The following is a 22,602-nucleotide window of genomic DNA, read 5'->3' as shown; positions in this document are numbered from 1 at the left end:
TGAGGAGAGACCGGTTCTTGGAGAAGGACATCATGCTTGGGAGGGTGGAGGGACAGCGCAGGAGAGGAAGGCCCTCTATGAGGTAGATTGATTCAGTGACTGGGATAATTGGGATGGGAGTGTCAGAGATGGTGTGATTGACACAGGACAGAGCGGAGTTTAGGGCTGTTGTACATAGGGTCGCTATGAGTCGCAAGCGACTCGACAGCACATAACAACAACAACAACAAAAACAAGACGCAAGAGACCTTTACAAAGAAACTATAAAAACACTTCTATGAGGAAGCAATAAAAGACCTAAAGAAATGGTAAAATTTTCCCTGTTCATGGATATTGTTGCTATGTGCCATCAAGTTGCCTGCGACTCATAGCGACTCTGTGTACAATAGCCCTAAACCTTGTTCTATCCTGCGCCAATCTTACTGTCTCTGACACACCTACCCCCCTCACCCTAGTCACTGAATCAATCCATCTCATCAAGGGTCTTCTTCTCCTGTGCTGTCACTCCACCCTCCCAACATGATGTCCCTCTTCAAGGACTGGACCTTCCTTACAACATGACCAAGGTATGTCAGACAAAGGTTCAGAATCCTTGCCTCCAAGGAACAGCCTCGTTTCACCCTCTTTAGGATGAACCTGTTCGTTCTCTAAGCAGTCCATGGTATATTCAATACTCTTCTCCAACACCACAGCCCAAAGGCATCAATTCTCCTTCTATCATCCCTAGTGATTGTCTGGCTCTCTGATGGATGGCAAGTGATTGCAAAGACCATGTCCTGTATTGTATCAGGCATACCTTAGTCACCAGGCTGAAATCATGGCTCTCCAATACTTTGAAGAGGTCTCTAACAGCAGAATTTCCCAACACAATACATCTTCTAATTTCCTGGCTGCTGGTACCAAGAGTGTTGATTGTGAAGCCAAGCAAATTAAAGCTGTTTACAATCTCAATCTCTTCACCATCCATCACGACGCTGCCAAAGATACTCACCACTGGAATGACATGGGTAGGAAGATGCAATATTGTGAAAATGATAATCCTACCAAAAGCAATCTTAACAAAATTTTGCCTAACAAAATCTCAATATAGATACCAAATTATAATTGTCAAGTTTATACAAAGAAAGAGATCTCAAATAAGCAAAGTACTTCTGAAAAAGAAGTAATGGGAGGCATTAGCACTCCCTGATCTCAAAATCTATTATACATCTGTAATAACCAAAACAGCATACTATTGGTACAATGTTAGGCACAAAGACAAACGGAATAGAATCAAGAATTCATTGCGATGGGAAAGTCTGCAGTTAGGGACCTCTCTAAAGTATTCAAGAGCAACGGTGTCTCTCTGGAGACTAAGGTGCGCCTGATACAGGCCATGGTCTTTGCAATCACTTGTTATGCATCAGAGAGTTGGACAATGACTGGGGAGGATAGAAGGAGAATTGATGCCTTTGAGCTGTGGTGCTGGAGAAGAGTATTGAATGTTCCATGGACTGCCAAGAAAACAAACAGATCCATCCTAGAGAGGGTTAAACCAGGTTACTCCTTGGAGGCAAGGATTCTGGGGCTTCGTCTGACATACTTTGGACATGCTGTAAGGAGAGACAGGTCCTTGGAGAGGGACATCATGCTTGGTAGGGTAGAGGGACAGCACAGGAGGGGAAGGCCCCCTATGAGGTGGATTGATTCAGTGACTGGGGTAATCGGGATGGGTGTGTCAGAGGCAGTGCGATTGGCACAGGATAGAGCAGGGTTTAGGGCTGTTGTACATAGGGTCACTATGAGTCTCAAATGACTCGATGGCACATAACAACAACAATCTATGGTCAACTGATATTCAACAAGGAACAAAACCTATAAAATGGGGAAATGACAATCTTTTCAACAAATGGTCCTAGCAAAACTGGACTGCTACCTGAAGAAAGCTGAAGCAGGATCTAAACACAAAAGTCAACTCAAGCTGGGTCAGAGACCTAGAAGTAAAGTCCAAAACTATAAAGATCATAAAAGACAAAGTGGTACCAAACTTAGAAGGTCTAGCATATGGTATAAAGAGGCCAGAAATACAAAACCAGGAGAGGATAACATTGATGAATGGAACCTTCTAAAGATTAAATCCCCATGCATATAAAAAACTTTTTCTATCAGGGTAAAAAGAAAACTTACTGGCTGGTAAAAAGCATTTGGCAATACCGTAACAGACAAGTTTCTTATAATAAAAGTCTATGGAATACTACAGAGCCTCCCCAATAAAAGGACCGATAACATGATTACAAAATGGGCAAAAGACATGGCAAGAATTTATACAGAGGAAGATATTCAGATAACCAATAGACACAAGAAGAAATGTTCAAAATCACTGGCAATAAAAGCGATGCAAATCAAAATCACAAATGAGATACTATCTCACCCCAGTAACAGTGGTAAAGTTTAGCAATACAGCAAGCAATAAATGTTGGAAAGGATGTGGAGAGGTGAAAATTCTCATATTCTGTTGGTGCAATTGTAAAATGGTGCAACCATTCTGGAAGACAGTTTAGCATTTTCTCAAAAAGTTGAACACAGAAACTCCGTATGACCCACTATTCTACTCCAAGGGGTATACCCCAAGGAAATTAGAACTGAAATACAGAGATTTGTACACCGATGTTCATTGCTGTGCTGGTCACCATTGGCAAGAACATGGAAACAGCCCAAATGTCCAACCACAATCAAATGGATTGAGGAACTGTGGTACATTCACATGATGGAATACTATGCAGCAGTCAGGAGCAATGATTTTGAAAATTACTACATAAATTAGGAGAAACTAGACAGCATTATTCTGAGTGAACTAACTTAGTCTCAAAAAGACAAATACTGCATAAAACCATTATTATAAAAATAGAAGGATAACTAGTCAAATGGATATGGAGATCCAGAGGGGGATGGGGTGGGAGCAGAGGGGTGAGGATGGAGGGTGGAAATCACAAGGTCGCACAATTTGGTGAGAGAAGGGGTGGTGGTAAAGGAATTGAGAAAGATCTGGTGGGGACCTGAAAAGATGGGGTAATAAGGAACACATTTCAATGTGGATTATTTTTATAAAACACAATGTACGAGAATACTTGTATTAAACAAAATGTAAATTAAGGAAAGTGTGAAACACAATGTACACAAATTTTGTACACAAACCAATATACAATTTTTTAAAAAACCAAACTATGACATGAAAAGACATACACAAACCTGTTTTCTTCACAGCAGGGAAAGAATAAAGCAATTTAAGTGTTCAGCAATGGATAAATGGATAAACAAACTCTGGTTCACACAGACAGTGGGATATTGCACAATGATAAGGAATAAACAAATTGTGGTTCTTACAGAGAGTGGATAAAGAAGAATGATGAATCTGCAAAGCATTTCATAACATAGATGAACCTGGAGGTGTTATATGGAGTGGAATGAGTATACACATTGAAAACACTGTTCTTTGATAGTTCCCAGTGAAAGGAGAAGAGAGATAAGCACTGATTAGATAGCAGATAAGATTTAGTTGTGGTGAAGGGAAGGACAACACGGGACATGTGCTGGCTAGCACAGTGGGACCAAGGGAAAGGAAGACAGAGAAAGGGACACAAAAACAAAGGACAATACAGTAGACACTGTGACAGACACGGTTCCTGAAGCTGCAGCAGTCACTACCAACAGTGTGTGAGGGGGAGTTCTGGTGGCCTAGTGGTGAGAAACTTCACTGCAGTACTGAGGGCATGTGGTCCAATCCACCAGCTGCTCTGAGGGGAAGAAGAATGGGAAATCTTCTGTGTGATTTACTGCCTCTGAACCTGCTGGAGTCTGCTATGAGTCAATTCCTACTTGAGGGAATGTAACAATAATAACAACAACAGTATGTATGAGTAGACAACAAGGTACGTGTGTACGTGAACAGGGGAAGGACGAGGTAAGGGAGTACACCTGCACACACAGGAGGTGGATATTTCCATATGCGTCTTTGTAAGTGCTGCACATACACACATATGTGTTTGTGTATTCACACATATATAATCAAACATATGGGAGCACAATTATACAAACAACATAGACATTGAGTCTGAACCTGAAGGCTAAGGACCATAGCCCCGGGACACTGCTAGGTCAACTGGCAGGTCGCAGCTCACAAAGATAATGTTGTATATCCCACTCTGGTAAGTAAGCAGCATCTGAGTTCTTAAAAGCTTGGGATCCACCCTTGAAGAAATAACTATTGGTCTGTTTCTATCTGGAGCAAAGAAGGAGGGGGAAAAGTGAGAAGTGAAGGAAGCAATCAGTCCAAAGGGCTAACTGTCCACATGAACCACAATGAAGCAACTGTTCAAAGGCTAAGGGTCCACATGGACCACAACCGCCTCAGCCCTGAGCAGAGCTGGGTGGTGCCTGGCCCACTGCTGACCACTCTGACCAGCAGAGGCCTCAGAATTGGGTTGGGAAGGAAATAAGTAGAACAAAACAAAACCACCCTAAAAATTCCCAAGAAACAAACAAAAGACAAACTTACTAGTCAGAAAGAGACCAGAGAAGTCCCTGAGGAAATCTTCTAACTCAAAACTGAAGACACTTCCAGAGGCCGCCTTCCAGGCAGTAGTATACAAACAAGAGTATAAAGCAAACACCATGAGAATGGGCTCCTGAGAACTATACAACACTTGCCCCAAACCAAAGAGGAGAAGGCAGGGCAGGGAAATGAAAATGGAAACAGACACAGAAGGACCTAGGGAGACCAGGCTGGAGCCAACACACTTGCAGGGACAGCAACCAATGTCAGGGAACATTCGGACCAGGAGCTATGGGTGGAGAAGGCAAATATGTTAGGAAAACGTCCACCTAACGCATCAAATGTTAAATAAATCCTCCTGGGGTGTTTCGCCGTCTCCATTCACACACTTTGGCACAGCTCCTTACTGTATGTGGAGGTGGGAAGCGGGGACAGCTCTCAGAGTGCCCAACCAGGCAGGTCGTAAGTCAGGTCGTAAGCAGCTCTGCTGGCTTTTACACCAGCTCCATCCACCAACACCTGTTCTCTTGGAGGAAGCGGTTACTCACTCCTCAAAAAATGTCCCTGACTGCTTTCTGAGTGACTGTTACTTGTGCCGAGAACCCCCTGCAGCTCCTAAGCATTTCTGGGATTTGAGTGCCCTCCGAGATGAACAGGCATCCACTTACTATGGCGCTCTAGTTGGTGGCTTAGTGGCAAGGAAATGCCTTGCCAACCCAAAGGTATGCAGTTCGAATCCACCAGCTGCTCCATGGAAAAAAGATTGGCAATCTCCTGTATGATTTATAGTCTCTGAAAACCCACTTGAAGGTCAGTGATGGGTCGGTTCTGACCCAACGGCACGCAGCAGCAGCAGCTCGCTTACACTGACTATTGACATTCTTACGTACAGCACTGTCTCACATTTGCCCTGCAGAAATGGCTATGCACCATGATCTAATTTAAGCACGTAGAGAAACATCATCCTTTGTTTTGTCTGAGGTCTCTGGGAATGAGGGGGCCACAGGGTGCTCACAACAGCAGGAAAAAGTCAAGCTCTTACTCACCCAGCTTGGCGTGGCCAAAGCAGAAGACACAGCCGTCGGCCCCGTTGACAACAGAGTGGATCACCTCTGCCACGGTCCCCGCACACACCTCCGCCTGTTGGGCACAGAGGAGACATAGTGTGAGTGGATGGTTAACATTGTGAAGGGCCATCCTTCCCCTTCCTGGGTTTGATGACGGTCTCCGAGGGGCTCAGGACCCTTCAGTACCTTCTGCTCACTTCACATCACATGTCAACCGTGAATGCCCACGTCCTTGTGCTGAGTGGACCGAAGTGGGAAAGCAGGATCCCATGAACCTGAGTCCTGGCTCCCATCTGCCACTCCGGCTTTCTGGAAAAAGCACTGAAACACTTCATTTGTCCCTGGTGGGGCACTGGTGATTCAATGGAGCATTCCTGCATTCCAGGAGCTGGAAGTGCGATCCCAGGCAAGGCACAGCCACCACCAAGAGCACTTTCATGGTGACTGGCATGGAACGCACTTAGTGGAGCTTCCAGATGAAGACAGACCCAAAGGATCCACTTCTGAAACCAGCCAATGATAGGCCCACAGGACACAATGATGTATCCTGCCTGCAATCACTGGGAGGGCCCAGGTCCGGGCACTGTGAGTTAGGGGCCCACCTCAGCACTGTAGCTAACATCAGCCCTTGGCAAACTGGGCCCTTCTGGACGTGGTAATAAAATACAGCCATGACGGGGCCAGACGTGTAAAAGGGGGAAGGTGGTGTGTCATTGTGAAGAGCTAGTGAAGCTCTCAAAGTAGGGAGAGGTGCGTGCTCCTATGTCCCTAGACTTTCCTCCTTTCTCAGTCTACGGTCTCCTCTCACAGCCAGCCTGTTCCTTCTTTCTCCACGCATACACTCAACACAGGGAGCTCCGGTGGCTTAGTGGTAAAGAATGGCGCTACCAACACAAAGGTACATGGTTCCAATCCACCAGCTGCTCTGCTGGAGAAAGACAGGCAATCTCCTCTCCTGTAGTTTCCAGCCTCTGAAAACCCACAGGAGGGTCATGGGTTGTCTGACTCAATGGTGCACAACAACAACAGCACACTCATCCTGCATTGTTCATCACCACTACTCCACGTGTTACAGTGTGTGTTCTTGAGGTGGTGCTGTTGTTGTAGCCCATCTCTATTCTATCTCAGTACTTCCTTAGACATGCACCAAGGTCTGTAAACACTTATGTCCCCTGTCCACCACTCTTTACAATACAGACAGAGCCAGCTGCTGTCATGTCGGATGTGACTCACGGTGACCTCACGTGCCCTGGAACAAAATGCTGCTGGGTCCTGTGTCCACCTCAGGACGGGCGGCGTGTTCAAGTCTTCTGTGGCTGTATCTCTGATGCCTGCTCTTCTGCTGATCCACAGACCTCTGCTTCAGCCAAACATGGGGGCCTCCTCCAGGGGCTGGAGAAGTGGCCAAGGGAAAAGGCACATTTCCTTGTGAAATGTCCAAAGCCAGTGAGTCAAACAACCTTCTGTGATTCCTAGACTTTCCCTGGCTGGTTTTCAGGGCTTGTCCTGGCTGCTGTTGGTCTCGGAGCTCTGATGCGCTCTGTGGAAACCCTGCTGGTACCTGAGAGACTAGCGGTGTAGCTTCTAGCACCTCAGCAACACGCAGTCCTCAGTGTACAACAGTGACAGCTGAGGGGCGGCCCCATCCTAGTGGGGATGCAAACAACAGGTGCTCAGTGAAGTGTGCGGGTGAATGTGGAGCTGTGAGGGAGCCTTCTCTCTCTGTGTCTAGTATCTCAGACTTGCACAGGAGCCAAAACCCAAACCAACTCTTGCTGCTGAGTCAATTCCAATGCACAGTGACCTGGGTGGATAGAATGGATCTGCCCTGTGAGGCTTCCAAGGCTGCTGTCTTCACAGAAGCAGGCTGCTACATCCTCCTCCTGTGGCTCAAATGGTTAGCCTTCAAGTGCATTCATCATGCCTCACTGGCCCCACACACAGCAACAGGAGAACAGAGTCAACGTGTGGTACCCTGTCGCCTTCATCTCAGCCCCTGTACTGTGTAGTCAGACCTCAATGATATGTTCAGGCTGTGCAAACAGCACTGCACACAGTAATCAGAGCAATGTGCCTCCCTGCGGGAGTCTCCAGTCCAGCAGACAGGGCAATGAATGTGGTTATTCAGCTCCAGGCTCCGGCAGTACAATGAACTAAGTATTCAGAAATCAATTTTGTCTCCCAAACCCAAATTGAAAAACCACATGGCAAACCACTGTCAATTGTTCTGGGAATTCTGCTGGGAGAAGGGATGCCAGGACAGGGCTGCCTGCCGAGGATCCCTGGGTCTTCAGGCCCAGGACCAGAAGAGAGAGGCTATAGCTGCCCAATATCGGTGGAATTTGCTCCTGGGACTTCTCCGGAGTTGAGAAGGTGCTGCAGAATGAGCTCAGCCTCCCTGGAACAGAAAGTGGGGCTGGGAGGCTGAGAGCCTTGAGCCATAGGAAAACGAAAGTGTACTAGATTTGGGATTTGCTGTGGAGGATGGCTACGTGGGGACAAATGGCCTTCATGAGTCACCTTGTCCAGAGGCCTGTGGAAGGGGCAGACCAGAAGGGCACCCACTCCTTTGCACAGGGTGGAGCTAACCTCACCTGGCAGAGGTGTAACACTAGAAATTTCTAAAAAATAAAATATTCTGAAATATATGAAACTATCATTAGATGGATACTGAATATATATTAAGCACCAGGACCACTTGAAAAATTATAAAAATGCTTTCTCTTTTTGTGACTAAATCTAAAGCTCATTAACAATCTCTGCTCAATTTATAGTTTCCTTTGGAATTCTTACAATTGTGGACATTCTAATGGCATTGATTCAATTACCTGTAGGCCAATGCCAGGTTTGAGTCCTTGCGTCCCCTGGGTAGTATAACACACAAAACATAATGTAAGAGAAAAACCTCTGAACTTATTCATAAGTGTTTTATCTTCTCTGGGGGAAGGCCACACTATCGGCATTACTGAAGCTGTATGTCTATGGTGTAACAACAGAAGTAATTACTTCCTATACTTAGATACAACCTGCACCTAGACACCACATGGAGGAATTGAACAGAGCCTGCAATGACAATGATGTGCTCCACTGTCCTAAGGTTGTACCCTAGGTTGTAGGTTACCACACTAGGCTTTGGGAGGAACTAGAAATTTCTCAGAAAGGTGAGTGTGGGGCATTCTGTGTTATCTGCCATAATTAAATCCATTCACACTTCCTTATTTCTATTCTCTATCAAGCTTTCAACATGAGAATGAGGTGAGTGGAAATCCCATGGCTGGATCAGTCTGGGATCTTGCTCTTCTGAGTAGGAACTGTGGATCTAGGTCACACGAAATTCTTGACATCTTCCATCCTTTCTCTACTTACCACGATGCCACTCATTGGTCCAGTTGTGAGGGGTTTTGTTTTCTTTATGCTGAGGTGTAACTGAAGGCTGTAGCTTGGAGCATCATCAATAAACACTTCAAGTCTTCTTGACTTTCAGCAAGCAACCGTATTGCATCTGCACATCTCAAACTATGTTTCTGTTGCTGTTTTCCCAAAGGGAAAAATGCAAACACAGTCCCTCCACTACCACAAATTAGGCAATCGAGCTTTTAATTTTTGGGGAAATCACAGGGGTCAGCACATCTGGAGTGCAGTGGATAAGCCTCGCCCTGGGAAAACCACCTTCATGATCATAGTACCTCCCCCGCCAGGCAGTCTTCCTCCAACACTGATATTGTGTTCTTCTTCATATATCAAAGCTCAGACTATTGCTCAATATAGACTGAACTGGCTACAGTAAAGAGCTCAGCCACATAGCTTTCCTGATTTTAACCCATGTGACATCCCCTTGTCCCGTTGGGATGAATTCGAGAGAGCACAATTAGCTGTATCTGAATTCCCATTCATCTCAATGTCACCCATGATTTGGGAGATCGACATGGTAGAAGGCTTTGGCATAGCCATTGCAATAGACTGGCCAAGGCCCATTTGACATCACCAGCTATAACTCTATTTCTGTGGCTCTTCTGATTCAGGCTTGAATTTCTGACAGTTTCTAGTCAATGTTCTATTTAACAGTCTACAAATCATCTTTTGCAAAATTTTGCTTGTGTGTGATATTAACCATATTGTTTGAGAATTTACACATTCTGATAGAGAGGCAATCAATTGTATTACCATGGCCAGAAATCTTGTGCCTGGCACTTCTATGTGGCTCACAGCTGTTGATTATTGGGGAACTCTGATCATGTTGTCTGCAGGGAGCTGTTTCGCTAACTCAACTGAGGTGCTTTCCTGCTGGTCTGAACTGACCAGTGGTTCCTTGGCAGAAATATGGAAAACTGCTCTGGTGATTCACAGCCTCTGAAAACCCACTGGAGGGTTGGCCATGAGTTGCTTCTGGCTTGATAGCAACATGGTTGGTGTTGTGTGTGTGTGTGTGTGTGTGTGTGTGTGTGTGTGTATGTGTGTGTGTGTTTTAAGCTGGTTAACAAAATGACCACTTATGTCTGTTTGTACAGCTTTCTTTATGTGACTTTTGCAGCTTATCCCATCCAAGAGATAGATTATCATTTCTATCAGAATCAGAGCCTGTGATTTGGCCAGTAATACGCTGAATCAATGTTCTGAGGCAAAGGCTCAACCGGGCAGGTATGCTTGCCTTCTTGCCATTCTCCGCAGGTATGCTTGCCTTCTTGCCATTCTCCTCAGAGCAAGCAAAGCTAGTCTGCTGGATAACGAAACAACGTGGGAGACCTGGCAGTTGTTCTGGCCAAACTAAAGGGGGCTAATTGCCAAGCCCATGATAGCACCCAGCAGAGGGCAGCAGAGCTACCCCCGCCCACGATCCATCATGCATGTGAGCTGGGGCACTGTCAGCTGACCCACGCTTCACAGGCAGTACTAAACGCGGACTGCTTTAAAGCACTGAGTTTTGGGGTGCAGTGATGGCTATCCTCACCTCTCTTCTACCCCCGAACTGTGTCGATGATCCAGGCCGCATCACTGCATGTCAGCTTCCATTTGCCTGCTTAGCATTCCATCTCCTCACTAAGACGAGAGACCTAAACCCCACCTCGTGAACTTATCTAATGGCCTCTTGTGGCCTCGTGGTAAGAAACTGTACTGCAATCTTGAAGGCAAGCAGTTCAAATCCACCAGCTGCTCCACAAGAGAAGCAACAGGCAATAGGGAATCTTCTCCCATGAGATTATCTGTCTCTGAAAGCCCGCTAGAGGGTCAGCTATGAGTTGTTACCCTGACTAACGCTGAGCCAGCTCCTTCAAAGTCACCTTCCCATCTCATTTGCCCATCCTCAGAAACCTAGGCTCAAGTGAGGTCCGTTCATGGAGGGGCCTTAGCACACTTGTTCCCACATCTGATGCTTCTGTCTGCTGTGTTCCTGCTGCAGTGTAACGTCATCTGTTTGCAACTGCAGCACACTGACGGGGCTTGGATGGCACTGCTAAATCAAAAGGGCTAAACTATTTCAACGAGGCTCAAGCTGGTTCCTAAGCGTTGATGTGCTGCCGAGATACCAGTTCATCCCAGGGACCTAGCCAGCTCACAGCCCCACCAGCTCACAGGTACTAAAGAATGGGTGAATTAGCTTAACGTCATCAAAACTACCGCGGCCTGAGGGAGCGTGTGTACCCACCTGAGAAGCATCTTGGGGAAACACTGCATCGAAGGCAAACATCTTCGGAGGGACTTGGCTGCTTCTCTTCTGGAAGGCATTTTGTCCCCCACAGGTGACAGGGTCGTACAGGGTGATCTGCTTCTTTCGAGGGTCCACTTTCAAGAAGGAGCTAGACTCTGAGGTATCGCGAGCCAACGTGGAACAGATGCGGAGCATGACTTTCACCTGTTAAAGGACAAAGATGGGAAAGCATGTGGGTTAGGAGAGCTGGGAAGTTTGGGATGGAGTGAGCAAACTAGGGAGGCAAACTCACATAGCAGAGCTAAGCTTTCACATAGACACTCCTGGTCAAACACAGCCTGCTCCTTGGTGAGCAACAGGAAGCCTGCTATGTTTATAGTTGTTGTTATGTGCCATCAAGTTGTGTGCGACTCATAGCGACCCTATATACAACAGCTCTGAATCCTGCTCTATCCTGAGTCAACCTTATTGTCTCTGACACATCTACCCTCATTATCTCTGAATCAATCCATCTCATCCAGGGTCTTCCTCTCTTACACACTGTCCCTCTCCAAGGACTGGTCCCTCCTTGCAATATGCCCAAAGTATGTCAGACAAAGCCTCAGAATCCTTGCCCCCAAGGAGCAGCCTTATTTCACCCTTTTCAGGACAAACCTGTTTGTTTTCCTAGCAGTCCACAAAGAGTCAACACTCTTCTCCAGCATCACAGCTCAAAGACATATATTCTTCTATCATCCCCAGTCATTGTCCAGCTCTCTGATGTGTAGCAAGTAATTGTTAAGACTATGGCCTGCATGCATCAGGTGCACCTTAAGTCTCCAGACTGACATCTTTGCTCTTCAGTACTCTGGAGAGGTCTCTGATAGCAGACTTTCCCAATGTAATTCATCATTTTATTTCCTTGCTGGTACCAAGAGTGCTGGTTTTAGAGCCAAGCAAACTAAAGCCGTTAACAATCTCAATCCTTTCACTGTCTATCATGATGCTGTCAATCAGCCCAGTGGTGAGAATCTTTGTTTTCTTGATGCTGAGTTTCAATCCATATTGAAGGATGCAGTTTTTGGCCTTCTGTAGCAAGTACTTCAGGTCCTCCTCAGTTTCAGCAAGCAGGGCTGTGTCATCTGCATAACACAGGCTGTTGATGAGTCTTCCTCCAATCCTGATGCCACATTCCTCCTCATAGAGCCTGGCCTATTTTCATATCTCTCTCACTTTTGTTCAGAGATGGCACACCCCATTATTTATCTTTCTATTAAAGTAAATGGGATATTAACTGTGCCCTGGTGGCCCAATTATGGAGATGAAAAGACAAGTGGATCGCCAAGCAACAGAGGCTGGTGCACCGGCCCTGGAGCACACAGATCAATAAACTGCGCACATGAAAGTTATCTCCCTCATTTACTCCTTGCCCACACTCATCCTGGAGGCAAACCCACTGTTAGGAGAGTCGTCATTAGAGTCCCGTGAAACGGCCTCCTGTTAGTAGTGGTCAGCATTTGAAACGTGTCCCAACAGACAACTGTGATAAGGATTTACTTGCAACAAGTTATTTGGGATGCCATGACATAACAGTAGTGTCATTTCAGAGTCAGAAGTGCTTCTCTGTGGAAGATGGGAGCGGTGCCCCTTGAACGTGCCTTCAGAGGGATTTAACCTGAGCTCTGCCAAAGCGGACAGCCCACTCCTCAAATGAGCTTCAGAAATGGGCTGCGTACTGCAGAGTCCTACTTGCAGTTTTCTGTGTCTGCTGAGTTTGCTCTGATGTACAGAGAACGGAACCTTGACTGATTTGCATCCTCTCGCCGTGCTCGGCTGTAATTCGTGCATCACTCCATCAAACTGACACTTTTTCACGAACCCTCCACTTCTCCAAGCATGATGTCCTTCTCCAGCGAATGGCTCTTCCTCACAACATGCGCAAAGTATGAGGCCAAGTCTCACCACCCTTATGAACACTTTGTTCACATTTCTTCCAAGACAAATTTGTTTGTTCTTCTGGTGACAACCAAAATGTTTAATGTATATTCATTATTATGTTTTGCCAATGCTACAATTCAAAACAATAAATTTTTTGGTCTTCTTACTCATTGTGCAACTTTCACATGCTTATTAAGCAACTGAAAACACTATGGCTTGGATTGGATGACCCTTAGACTTTTAAGTGACATCCTTGTCCTCTAGTACTTAAAGAGGACCCTGGCCTAGAAATGCATGATGCGATATTCCATTTGATTTCTTGACTGCTGCTTTCACAAGGACTGGCTGTGGATCCAGGTAAAATAAAATCCTGGGCTGCTTCAGTCTTCTTATAGTTATCATGGTCATTATCGGTCTAGTTTTGAGGGCATTTTTTTTAAGCTGAGGTATAATCCATACCAAAGGCTACAGTCTTTGAACTTCATTCATAAATGCTTCAAGTCTTCATTTTCAGCAAGCAGGGTTCTATCAGCTGTGTAACACAGGTAAGTTAATGCCACATTTTTCTTCATAAATTCCAGCTTCCCAGATTAGTTGCTTAACATAGATTGAATGAGTATGAAGGCCTAAGGCAAGTGGAAATTAAAGTAAAGCCACATACACAGGTCTGGAGGTTAATGTCTTTCTTATACAGCATCTGCTCTTTGTTACTGTTTGCTAGGTCAGCTAAGCACATGTCATGTGTCAACATGCCAGTATAGCATCTACTATAGGCTAGGAATTGGGGTACAAAGACACACAATACATAGATTAGACATCAAACTAGCTTCAATGCTAATGCACTGGCCGTTGTAGCTTGGCGAGCCAGACTGCCTTTGTGTCTCCATAACTGGGACCCGAGAGCATAGTTTAAAATTAAGAAAGTTTGCATCTGGGTTGCATCTTTTTCCATATCTATTCAAACTTGCTGGCTGAAAATGATGAGGAGGACCTGAAGTGCTTGCTGCAGAAAGTCAAGGACTGTGTAGTTTTCCATATGGATTGAAGCTTTACATCAAGAAGACAAAGATTCCAACCATTGGGCCAACAGCACCATGATAGATGAGATTAAGGTTGCTAACAATTTTAGCTTGCTTGGCTCCACAATCAACACTAGCAGTCAGGAAATCAAAAGACAAATTGCACTGGGAAAATCTGCTGTCAGGGACCTCTCCAGAGTACAGAGAAGCAACAATGCCAGTCTAGAGACTAAGGTGTACCTGATCCAGGCCTTGGTCTTCACAATTACTTGTTATGTATCAGAGAGCTTGACAATGACTAAAGGTGACAGAAGAAGAATCAATGCCTTTTAGTTGTAGTCCTGGAGGAGTCCTGAACATATCATGGGTTACCAAGAAAACAAACAGGTCTATCTTGGAGAAGGTAAAACCAAGTTTCTCATTGGAAACTAGGACTTTTGAAGCGCTGTTTCACTGACTTTGGATACATGAGCAGGAGAGACTGGTCCCTGGAGAAGGACATCATGCTTGGAAGGGTAGAGGAAAAGTGCAGGAGAGGAAGATCTCAAATGATATGGATTGATACAGTAACTGGGGCAATAAGAGTAGGTGTGTTGGAGTGAGTGAGACAGGTTCAGGGCAGGGCAAGCTTCAGTGCTGTTGTATACAGGTTCGCTATGAGTTTCAGGTGACTCAATGGCACATAACAACAACAACAACAACAACAACATTCAATCCATATGCTGAGCAAATTGTTCAAGAAGCTGAACTTTATGAAGGACTTTTTATCAGGACTGAAGGAAGACTTGTCAATAACCTGTTTATGCAGATGATACAAACTTGCTTGCTGAAAGTGAGGGAGTTGCAACACTTTCTGGAGAAGGTCAAATACTGAATGAAGCCTTCAATATGCATTGTCTCTCAATGTCAAGAAAACAAAAATACTCACTCCTGGACAAATAGGCAACATCATGATAGAAGGAGAAAACGTTGAAACTGTCAATGACTTCACCTTAATTTGGATCCACAATTAGTACACTTGGTATTAATACACTTGGTATTAGTCAGGAGATCAGGAGATATACTACACTGGGAAAGCCTTCAGTCAGGGACCTCTCCAAACAAGCAATGATGTTAGTTTGAGGACTAAGGTGCAAGTGATTTGGACCATGGTCTTTCAATCACACTTGCTATGCATCAGAGAGCTAGACAATAAATAAGGATGTCAGAAGGAAACTGTATTTCTTTGAAATGTGGTGCTGAAGGAGAGTACTGAAAATCCCATGGACTGCCAAAAGAACAAACATATGCCTTGGAGAAGGTGAAGCCAGATTGCTCTTTGGAAGTAAGCATGGCAAAGCTGCTTCTCGTACACATTGGACATACACATTTGGACATATTGTTAGGAGAGGCTATTCCTTGGAGAGGACCTCATGCTTGGAAAGGTGGAGGGATAGTGAAAGAGAGATGGACTGCAGCCAATGGGCTCAAGTGTGTCAGAGATGGTGGGGATGATGCAGGATAGTACAGAGTTGGGATCTGTTGTTCATAAGGTCATCAGGAGTTGTACTCGACTCAGCAGCACCTAATAACAACAAGAAGCCATCCAACAGACACAGGAATACATTGTGGTAAATTTACATGTATACTTGTATACTAGAATTTTAAAATATTCTCCTTTCTTGCTTTCTTCTCTAGTCAGGAATTACAAGGGTAGGAGGAAGTCAAAGGATCCTGTTCACACATCCATACAACCCAGCATTCTGCCTTACACACACTTACATGGCACACACCTAGCCAGGCATTTGTTAAAACAAAAATGGATTTATGAGAACAGAAAGAGTCTGACATTAAACACATATTGTCTTAACATCTAAAGATAACACAGAAACTCAGAACTGAGGGGTTTTTCAGAAGACAAACAAGACTGGATGAAACTGGATTTCACATACATACAATAAGGAATTACCTGGTGGGGGACCAACCTATAAAATAGTGGTTCAAAGAGTAGAGTGGGCCCTGCACCAGAGGTCTCAGTGACAGACACATGTACCAACATCCCATAATGAGCCTTGGCATCCCAGGCTCCCTCGCACCACATCCCATAAAAGTGCACACACAGAAAAGGAAGCAAAGTTGCAGTCATCTGACTGATGCTGTGTAAACACCACACCTTCCTTTAATCCCTGGAAAACAACCCTCCCTGTAAGCAACAGCCCCAGGAGAGCTCTGAGCATATGTTGCACGGAGAGGCATGCTGGCCTTCCTCCCACGTCCTGTGTCTTCTCCTCCTGCAGGCCTTTCCTAGTCTCTAATAAATCATGGATCAACAATCACCACCTTTGAGATCAGTAGTAAGGAAATCAAGAAATGTATTACATTGGGCAAGTCCACTGTCAGGGACAGCTCCAAAATACTGGAGAGCAATGACTTTAGTTTGAAGGCTAAGGTGTGCCTGATTCAGGCCATGGTATTCTCAATACCCTGCTACACATCAGAGAGCTGAAAACTGAATAAGGATGACAGAAGAAAAATTGATGCCTTTGAGTTATGGTGTTGAGAAGAGTACTGAAAATCCTATGGATAGTCAATAGAACAAACAGGTATGTCTTGGAAAAAGTGCAGCCAGAGTGCTCCTTGAAGGCAAAGATGGTGAAGCTCTGTCTTTCATACTTTGGACATGTAGTTAGGCGAAGATATTCATTAGAAAGGTGGAGGGACAGCAAAGGAGAGGAAGACCCCCCAATAAGATGGATTGACTCGGTGACTGCAGCAGTGGGCTCTAGTATGTCAGAGATGATGAGGACGGTACAGGATAGGGCAGAGTTCATGTAACTTGATGATGGCTCCTAACAATAACAGCAATAAATTTTTGTCTTCCCTTTTGCAAAACTGTCTGATTTTCTAGTCATTATTTTTATGGCACTTTTTTATTGTTGTAAAAATAGATTAACACATTGCCAGTTTGACAGTCTTTTCAAGTGTGCAATTCCATTTAGTGACATCAGTTACATTAATCACATTGCACAACTACTACCTCTATTTGCTGCCAAGTCTCCCACAACAATGGAAGATTAAAATAAAAAACTACATGAATTTTAGAGGAAGCTAACTCCATCCCTTTCTAGAATGTTTCTACAAACATATTTCATACCCTTTCTTTAAGGAATAGATAAAACATGAAGCAGCTGGAAAATTACAAACTTAATCCCAAACTTGCTACCAAGAAGTTCTCATCAAAGAAGGAAACTAACTCAGTCTCATAAAGATAAATACTGTAAAAGACCTTTATGGTAGAGCGAGTATTCAAAGGGGGGACCTTAATCATAGGGTCACACAATTTGATGGGTGGAGGCAGGGGTGGGTAAAAGAAAGGGGAAAAATCTGGTGTGAACAACAACATATACAAACTTTATGAACTTTGTAAGTAAACCAGTATAAAACGTTAAAAAAATAAGGATAGCTTTCAAAGTCAGGGCAGTGACCTCTAGAAGGGGGGGGCAAAGAAAATAATCTTTATGGCTACTAATATTGGGTGATATTACAATGGCTGTTCATATGATACTGATGATAATATATCTTTGATATTATTCAGAAATTTCCATACTTTGTTATATCACCTTTCTGGGGAATGAACATATAAATATGGTTCTCTTCTAGTCAGTTGGCTATGGATCTGTCTTCCAAATTTCTTGGCATAGACTGGTGAGCACAACCAGGGCTGCATCTCTATCCTGAAACAATGCAATTGGTATTCCAGCAATTCCTGGGGCACTTATAACTGCTTTAGGATTCTCCTTCTTCTCAGTGTTAGCCATAGTTTGTTATGATTCACTGTTCAATGCCTTTGCGCACTCAATAAAGCTCAAAGAGACATCCTTCTGGTCGTCTTCATTTTCAGCCAGATTCCACCTGACATCAGCAATAATATTCCTGGTGCCATGACCTCTTCTAAATCCAGCTTGAACTTTCAACAGTTATCTGTCAACGTACTGTTCTAGCCATTTTTGCAGGATCTTCAGCAATATTTTGCTTGTATGTAACATTGATGGTATCGTACAATAATTTCCACATTCTGTGGATCTTTCTTGGGAATAGGATCAACTATGTATCTCTTCCAGTCAGTTGGCTAGGCATCTAGTCATTATTTAAACCTGGCATCCAGCAATAATGCAGAGACTCTCCGTGAGTAATACTTGGTGTACACAGTAGAAGGAGGGCTTCCCCATGCATTCCCCACTGTCTGCTAAGAAATGAGAGTGTTCTGTAGTGCATAAAATGGAAATGAGATAGATTTCCAGAGTACCGAGCTCCCAGGCTGCCCTGCCCTGTGGCAGCCATTCCTGTTCTCTGAATGTTAAGGATAACATACATATGCAGACACCAAGGAGGCTGGGTGGTGCAAGTAGTCAGAGGTTCGAGTCCCCTCCCCCCCCAGGCATCTTGGAGGAAGGGCCTGGTGATGGACTTGTGGAAAGTCCACTTCTGAGCCCTGTGGAGCACAGGCCTGCAGTGCAGGAGGCCACCATGAGTCAGGGTCAACTTGATGGCAGCTGAGCTTTGTTGGTGGACTGGAGGCTGATAGCCATGCAGAAGAGGCTAGGATGGGGCAGTACTCCCTGGTCATCCCACTGAGAAGGCTGATGACACGCAGTGCCATTTTTCTGACAGCCTGATAGGTCCTAGGACTGTGAGATTACCTACATTCTGTCACTTAGTCTCACAACAATCATCAGGAGTAGGCCTGTGTGTTCATATTTTGCAGCTATCAAATGACTGTCCCACAGTCTCAAGCCTGTGTGGTGTAAAGCTGGAGTCTGACTCCAAGGTCCAAGTTCTCACCTGTGGCAACTGCTGCCTCCTTGCCACTGTCACCTTTCTGAGCCTCCATTCTCTCTGCTGTGTAATGGGAACAACCACACTTCCCTCAGTGGGGCTGTCAGGAGAATTCGAAAGGCTACTGTGCACCCTGCTGGCTGTGGTAAGGAGCACAGGCTGGGCTGCGGCTTCCCTCCTCCCTTTATGCCCATTCCTCATCAGCGTTAATGAAAGGTTTATGAGCTCCTTGCCATGAATCACAAACAGGAGACCATGTATAAAGGGCGAGTTATTATGTGCTGGGCCTGACAAGACTCCCTCATTAGTGAAAATGTTATAAAATCCTATAGTAACAGCATAGCTGCAGTAATGTCCATGTTTATCTGAATGCTATTCAGGCCATGTTCCTGTTAATTTCCAGTCCTCTTGGGGGTTCATTCAATTCTGTAGATCAGACCCCCTTACACAGCAGGTGTGCTATGAGCTCACCCCCCCAATTGCAGCTTTTTCAAGGGCCTGGAGTCCCTGCTTCCTGTCCACAGATCTCCCAGCCTCTAAATGGCTCAAGGATCCTGAAGCACCAGGCAGAACTGATGGAGTCCCAGGGTCCACTGCCTTTCTATTCCCCAATTCCACACACAATCTTGGGTAACCAGAGGTGCTGAATTTAAAACAGGAGCTAAGCTGAGCAGGGGCCTACAGTGAGAAGCAGAGAAGAAGGGACTGAAGTAGCGAGTCATTTGTTCTGGGGAAAGGTACCTGAATCTTAATGATGTTCCAGCGCCTGCAGTTCCATTTCTGCAGACTGGGGCGGCTCCCCACCACTGGTCTGACCATGGAGAGAAGACACAGCTCTTTAAACACCCAATGGAATCTCACAGGGGGGAAGCCACACTCCTTCCTTTTCTTTACACTTCATTTAAATAAATGGAGGTTCCCCTCCCACTTAAGTAAGGAAATTGGGTTTTTCTGCTTCATATCCTCGGTGTTATTAATTCCTCTAGTCCAGTACTCAACTTTCTGGCCAACTTCTGGAGTTCGATCAGGTGCCTGTGAACAATAGTCCTCCAGATGCGGTGTCAGAAGCTTGAGCTTATCACGAATGCTCTGTAGGTCCTCAATGCATCCTCCCTCTGCTGCTGGGAGAGTCCAGGGGTGTCAGCATGCAGGAGAGGTCAGGGTGGAGGTGAGCAGGCATGGCGGGAACAGCAGGAAGGAGGGCATGGTCCGGCCTCGCCAGGGAGGAAATGAACGCTTCCTGCATCCAAGTCGCTGCTGGGTGGGATCCCAATTTGGCCCCATTTCTCTAATGACTCTGTGGCTGGTATGAGGCAGCTGTTGCTCTGGGCAGCATTTGTCTTAATGTCCTGCTCATTAATCATTTCAGCACCTTCTCTGGACTGCACAGTGGACTGAGGAGAAAGGAACTGAATAGCATACACACTCCATCAATGTGGAGGCAACGCTGATGGCCACCACAGACCAGGTGCAGGCTAATGAGGAGTGGACCCGTAATTGCTCTCCATTAGCTGTCCACGACCATGGCACAGAGCTCCCTGCACGTCGTCAGGGCGTGAGCACGTGGCGCTGACAGAGGCGGCTCCCCTCTGCCTGGCTCTCTATCCAGAACTTTCTGAGTGGATTCTTCCTTCAGTCTACAGGAATCAGAAGGGCTTCAGGCAAGTTCACCCATCCTAAGAAGTCCTCACCACACAGGCAAAGGAGCACAGATTGGGGAAGGACCCCAGAACTCATCAAGAACCTCAAAACACATCAACCATTGTCACTCAAGATCCTGATTCCAATTCCACTTGAGGCTACCATGATGAGACTTCTCCAGACATTTGTTGTTGCTGTTGTGTGCCATCGAGTTGGAACTGACCCTCCAGAGGGTTTTCAGAGGCAGTAAATCATATGGTAGGAGACTGCCCATTTTTCTCCCACAAAGAAGCTAGTGGATCAGAACTGTGTACCTTTGAGTTGGCAGCACAGTTCCTTACCAACAGGCCACCACCGTGTAACGGGTCTTATAGTGGTGACTTCATGTTGCTATGAAACAGGAACTTCAGCTACCAGCACAGTTACTTATGTGGAACACATAGTCTTAGCTACATTTTCTGACTAAGGTAGACGAGGAAGAAAGGTTGGGAGAGTTGCTTCAGAAAACCAGTCAATGAAAGCTGTACTGATCACAACAGAATAGTGTTCAAGATAGTGGCAGAAGACGAGCTCCCTAAAACGGAAGGCACTTCAGAGGAGCACACCAGCTATCATGGGGGCAGTGCAGGAAACTTTGCTTTGCTTGTGTGCATGGAAAGTCACAGCTGGCCAACAGCAACTTACAACAACAGACAGATCAACACACACAAAGCTACACTCTGGCCTGGGTCCAGCTAAGGGAGAGGCATAGACCACTATTAGAAAAAGCTAAAGACAACTTTACACACAGACAGAAACATTCTTGGATAACTGGGATGGGAAGGAAACACACGAAGAGTAAAAATTAGTGAAGAAAACTGGGACCAAGCTTAGAAGGCCTAGTCTACAGTATAAAGAGGCTGCTAAATACAGTCAGAAATGCACAATCTGGAGAGGAGAACACTGATGAATGGGACCATCTCAAGATTAAATCCCTGTGTATAAAAAATTTTCAGACAGGGTTAAAAGAAAATCTACTGACTGGGAAGAAACATTTGGTAATAGATCAGATGAGGATCTCATGACAAAAGTTTACAGAAAACTCCTGGGCCTCCAGAAAAAAAAAAAAAAAAGAAGAAGACGGATAAACCATCTACAAAATGGGCAAATGACTTTTCACAGAGGAAGACATTTGGATGGACATTGGACATTTGGACAGACACATGAAGAAATGCTCCAAATCACTGGCAGTACAAGATATGCAAATCAAAACCACAATGAAATACCATCTCACCCCAGGAGCAGTGACAAAGTTTAGCAGGGCAGCAAGCAATAAATGTCGGCGAGGATGTACGAGGTGGGAACTCTCATACACTGTTGGTGTTGTTGTAAAATAGTACAGCCACTCTGTAAAGCAGTTCGGTGTTTCCTCAAAAAGCTAAACACAGAAACTCTGTATGACCCAGCCCTTCCACCTGTGTTGTTCTTTATTGCCACTGAGTTGAGTATGAGTCATAGCAACTCTATGAACAAAAGACCTAATGCCTTTCCATAACTATCGTTGTTTCTCCAAGTTCGTAGAGTTTCCATAGACAAGTGGTTTAGGAAGTGGTGGCCACTTCTGCTTCCAAACCTGTTTTACAACTGAGAGCTCCACCAAATACTGTCCATATTGGGAAACCATTATGGCATTTGATAACCCAATGGCACAAGGCTCAGCATCATAGCAAACCCAGATTACCTTAGTGCAGCAAATTGATGAAGAGTGATACACAAAGTAGAAGAATGTTCCTCCAAATATAACAACACTAGTCATTAATTCTAAAGGCATTTGGTAGAACTGAAGTGGTATCCTGCTGGAGGGTGAGGCCGGGAAATAAGTGGGTCAAGGCACTGGGCTAAGGGACTACACTGTAACTAATGGTCAACTCCAAAACTAATGGTCAACTCCAAAATGAGGGATTTATCTTTCACTACTCCACAAAT

The 22,602-nt window shown here is 45.1% G+C and overlaps 1 protein-coding gene across 1 annotated transcript in view; it reads right to left on the bottom strand.

Moving 5' to 3' along the window:
* The window catches only part of KIF26B (kinesin family member 26B), a 717,418-nt gene that overhangs the window by 118,020 nt on the left and 576,796 nt on the right, over nucleotides 1–22,602 (bottom strand). The window contains exons 6-7 of the mRNA XM_006897738.1: nucleotides 11,243–11,449; nucleotides 5,578–5,671 (exon numbers count right to left, since the gene is read on the bottom strand). Coding sequence (XP_006897800.1) covers nucleotides 5,578–5,671; nucleotides 11,243–11,449 — 301 coding nt within the window. The remainder of the gene's footprint in view (nucleotides 1–5,577; nucleotides 5,672–11,242; nucleotides 11,450–22,602) is intronic.

This window comes from Elephantulus edwardii, unplaced genomic scaffold (assembly GCF_000299155.1).
Source record: "Elephantulus edwardii isolate Elephantulus edwardi_28Jun2011 unplaced genomic scaffold, EleEdw1.0 scaffold00214, whole genome shotgun sequence".
Taxonomy (NCBI): domain Eukaryota; kingdom Metazoa; phylum Chordata; class Mammalia; order Macroscelidea; family Macroscelididae; genus Elephantulus; species Elephantulus edwardii.
This window is presented reverse-complemented; position numbering and strand designations above follow the sequence as displayed.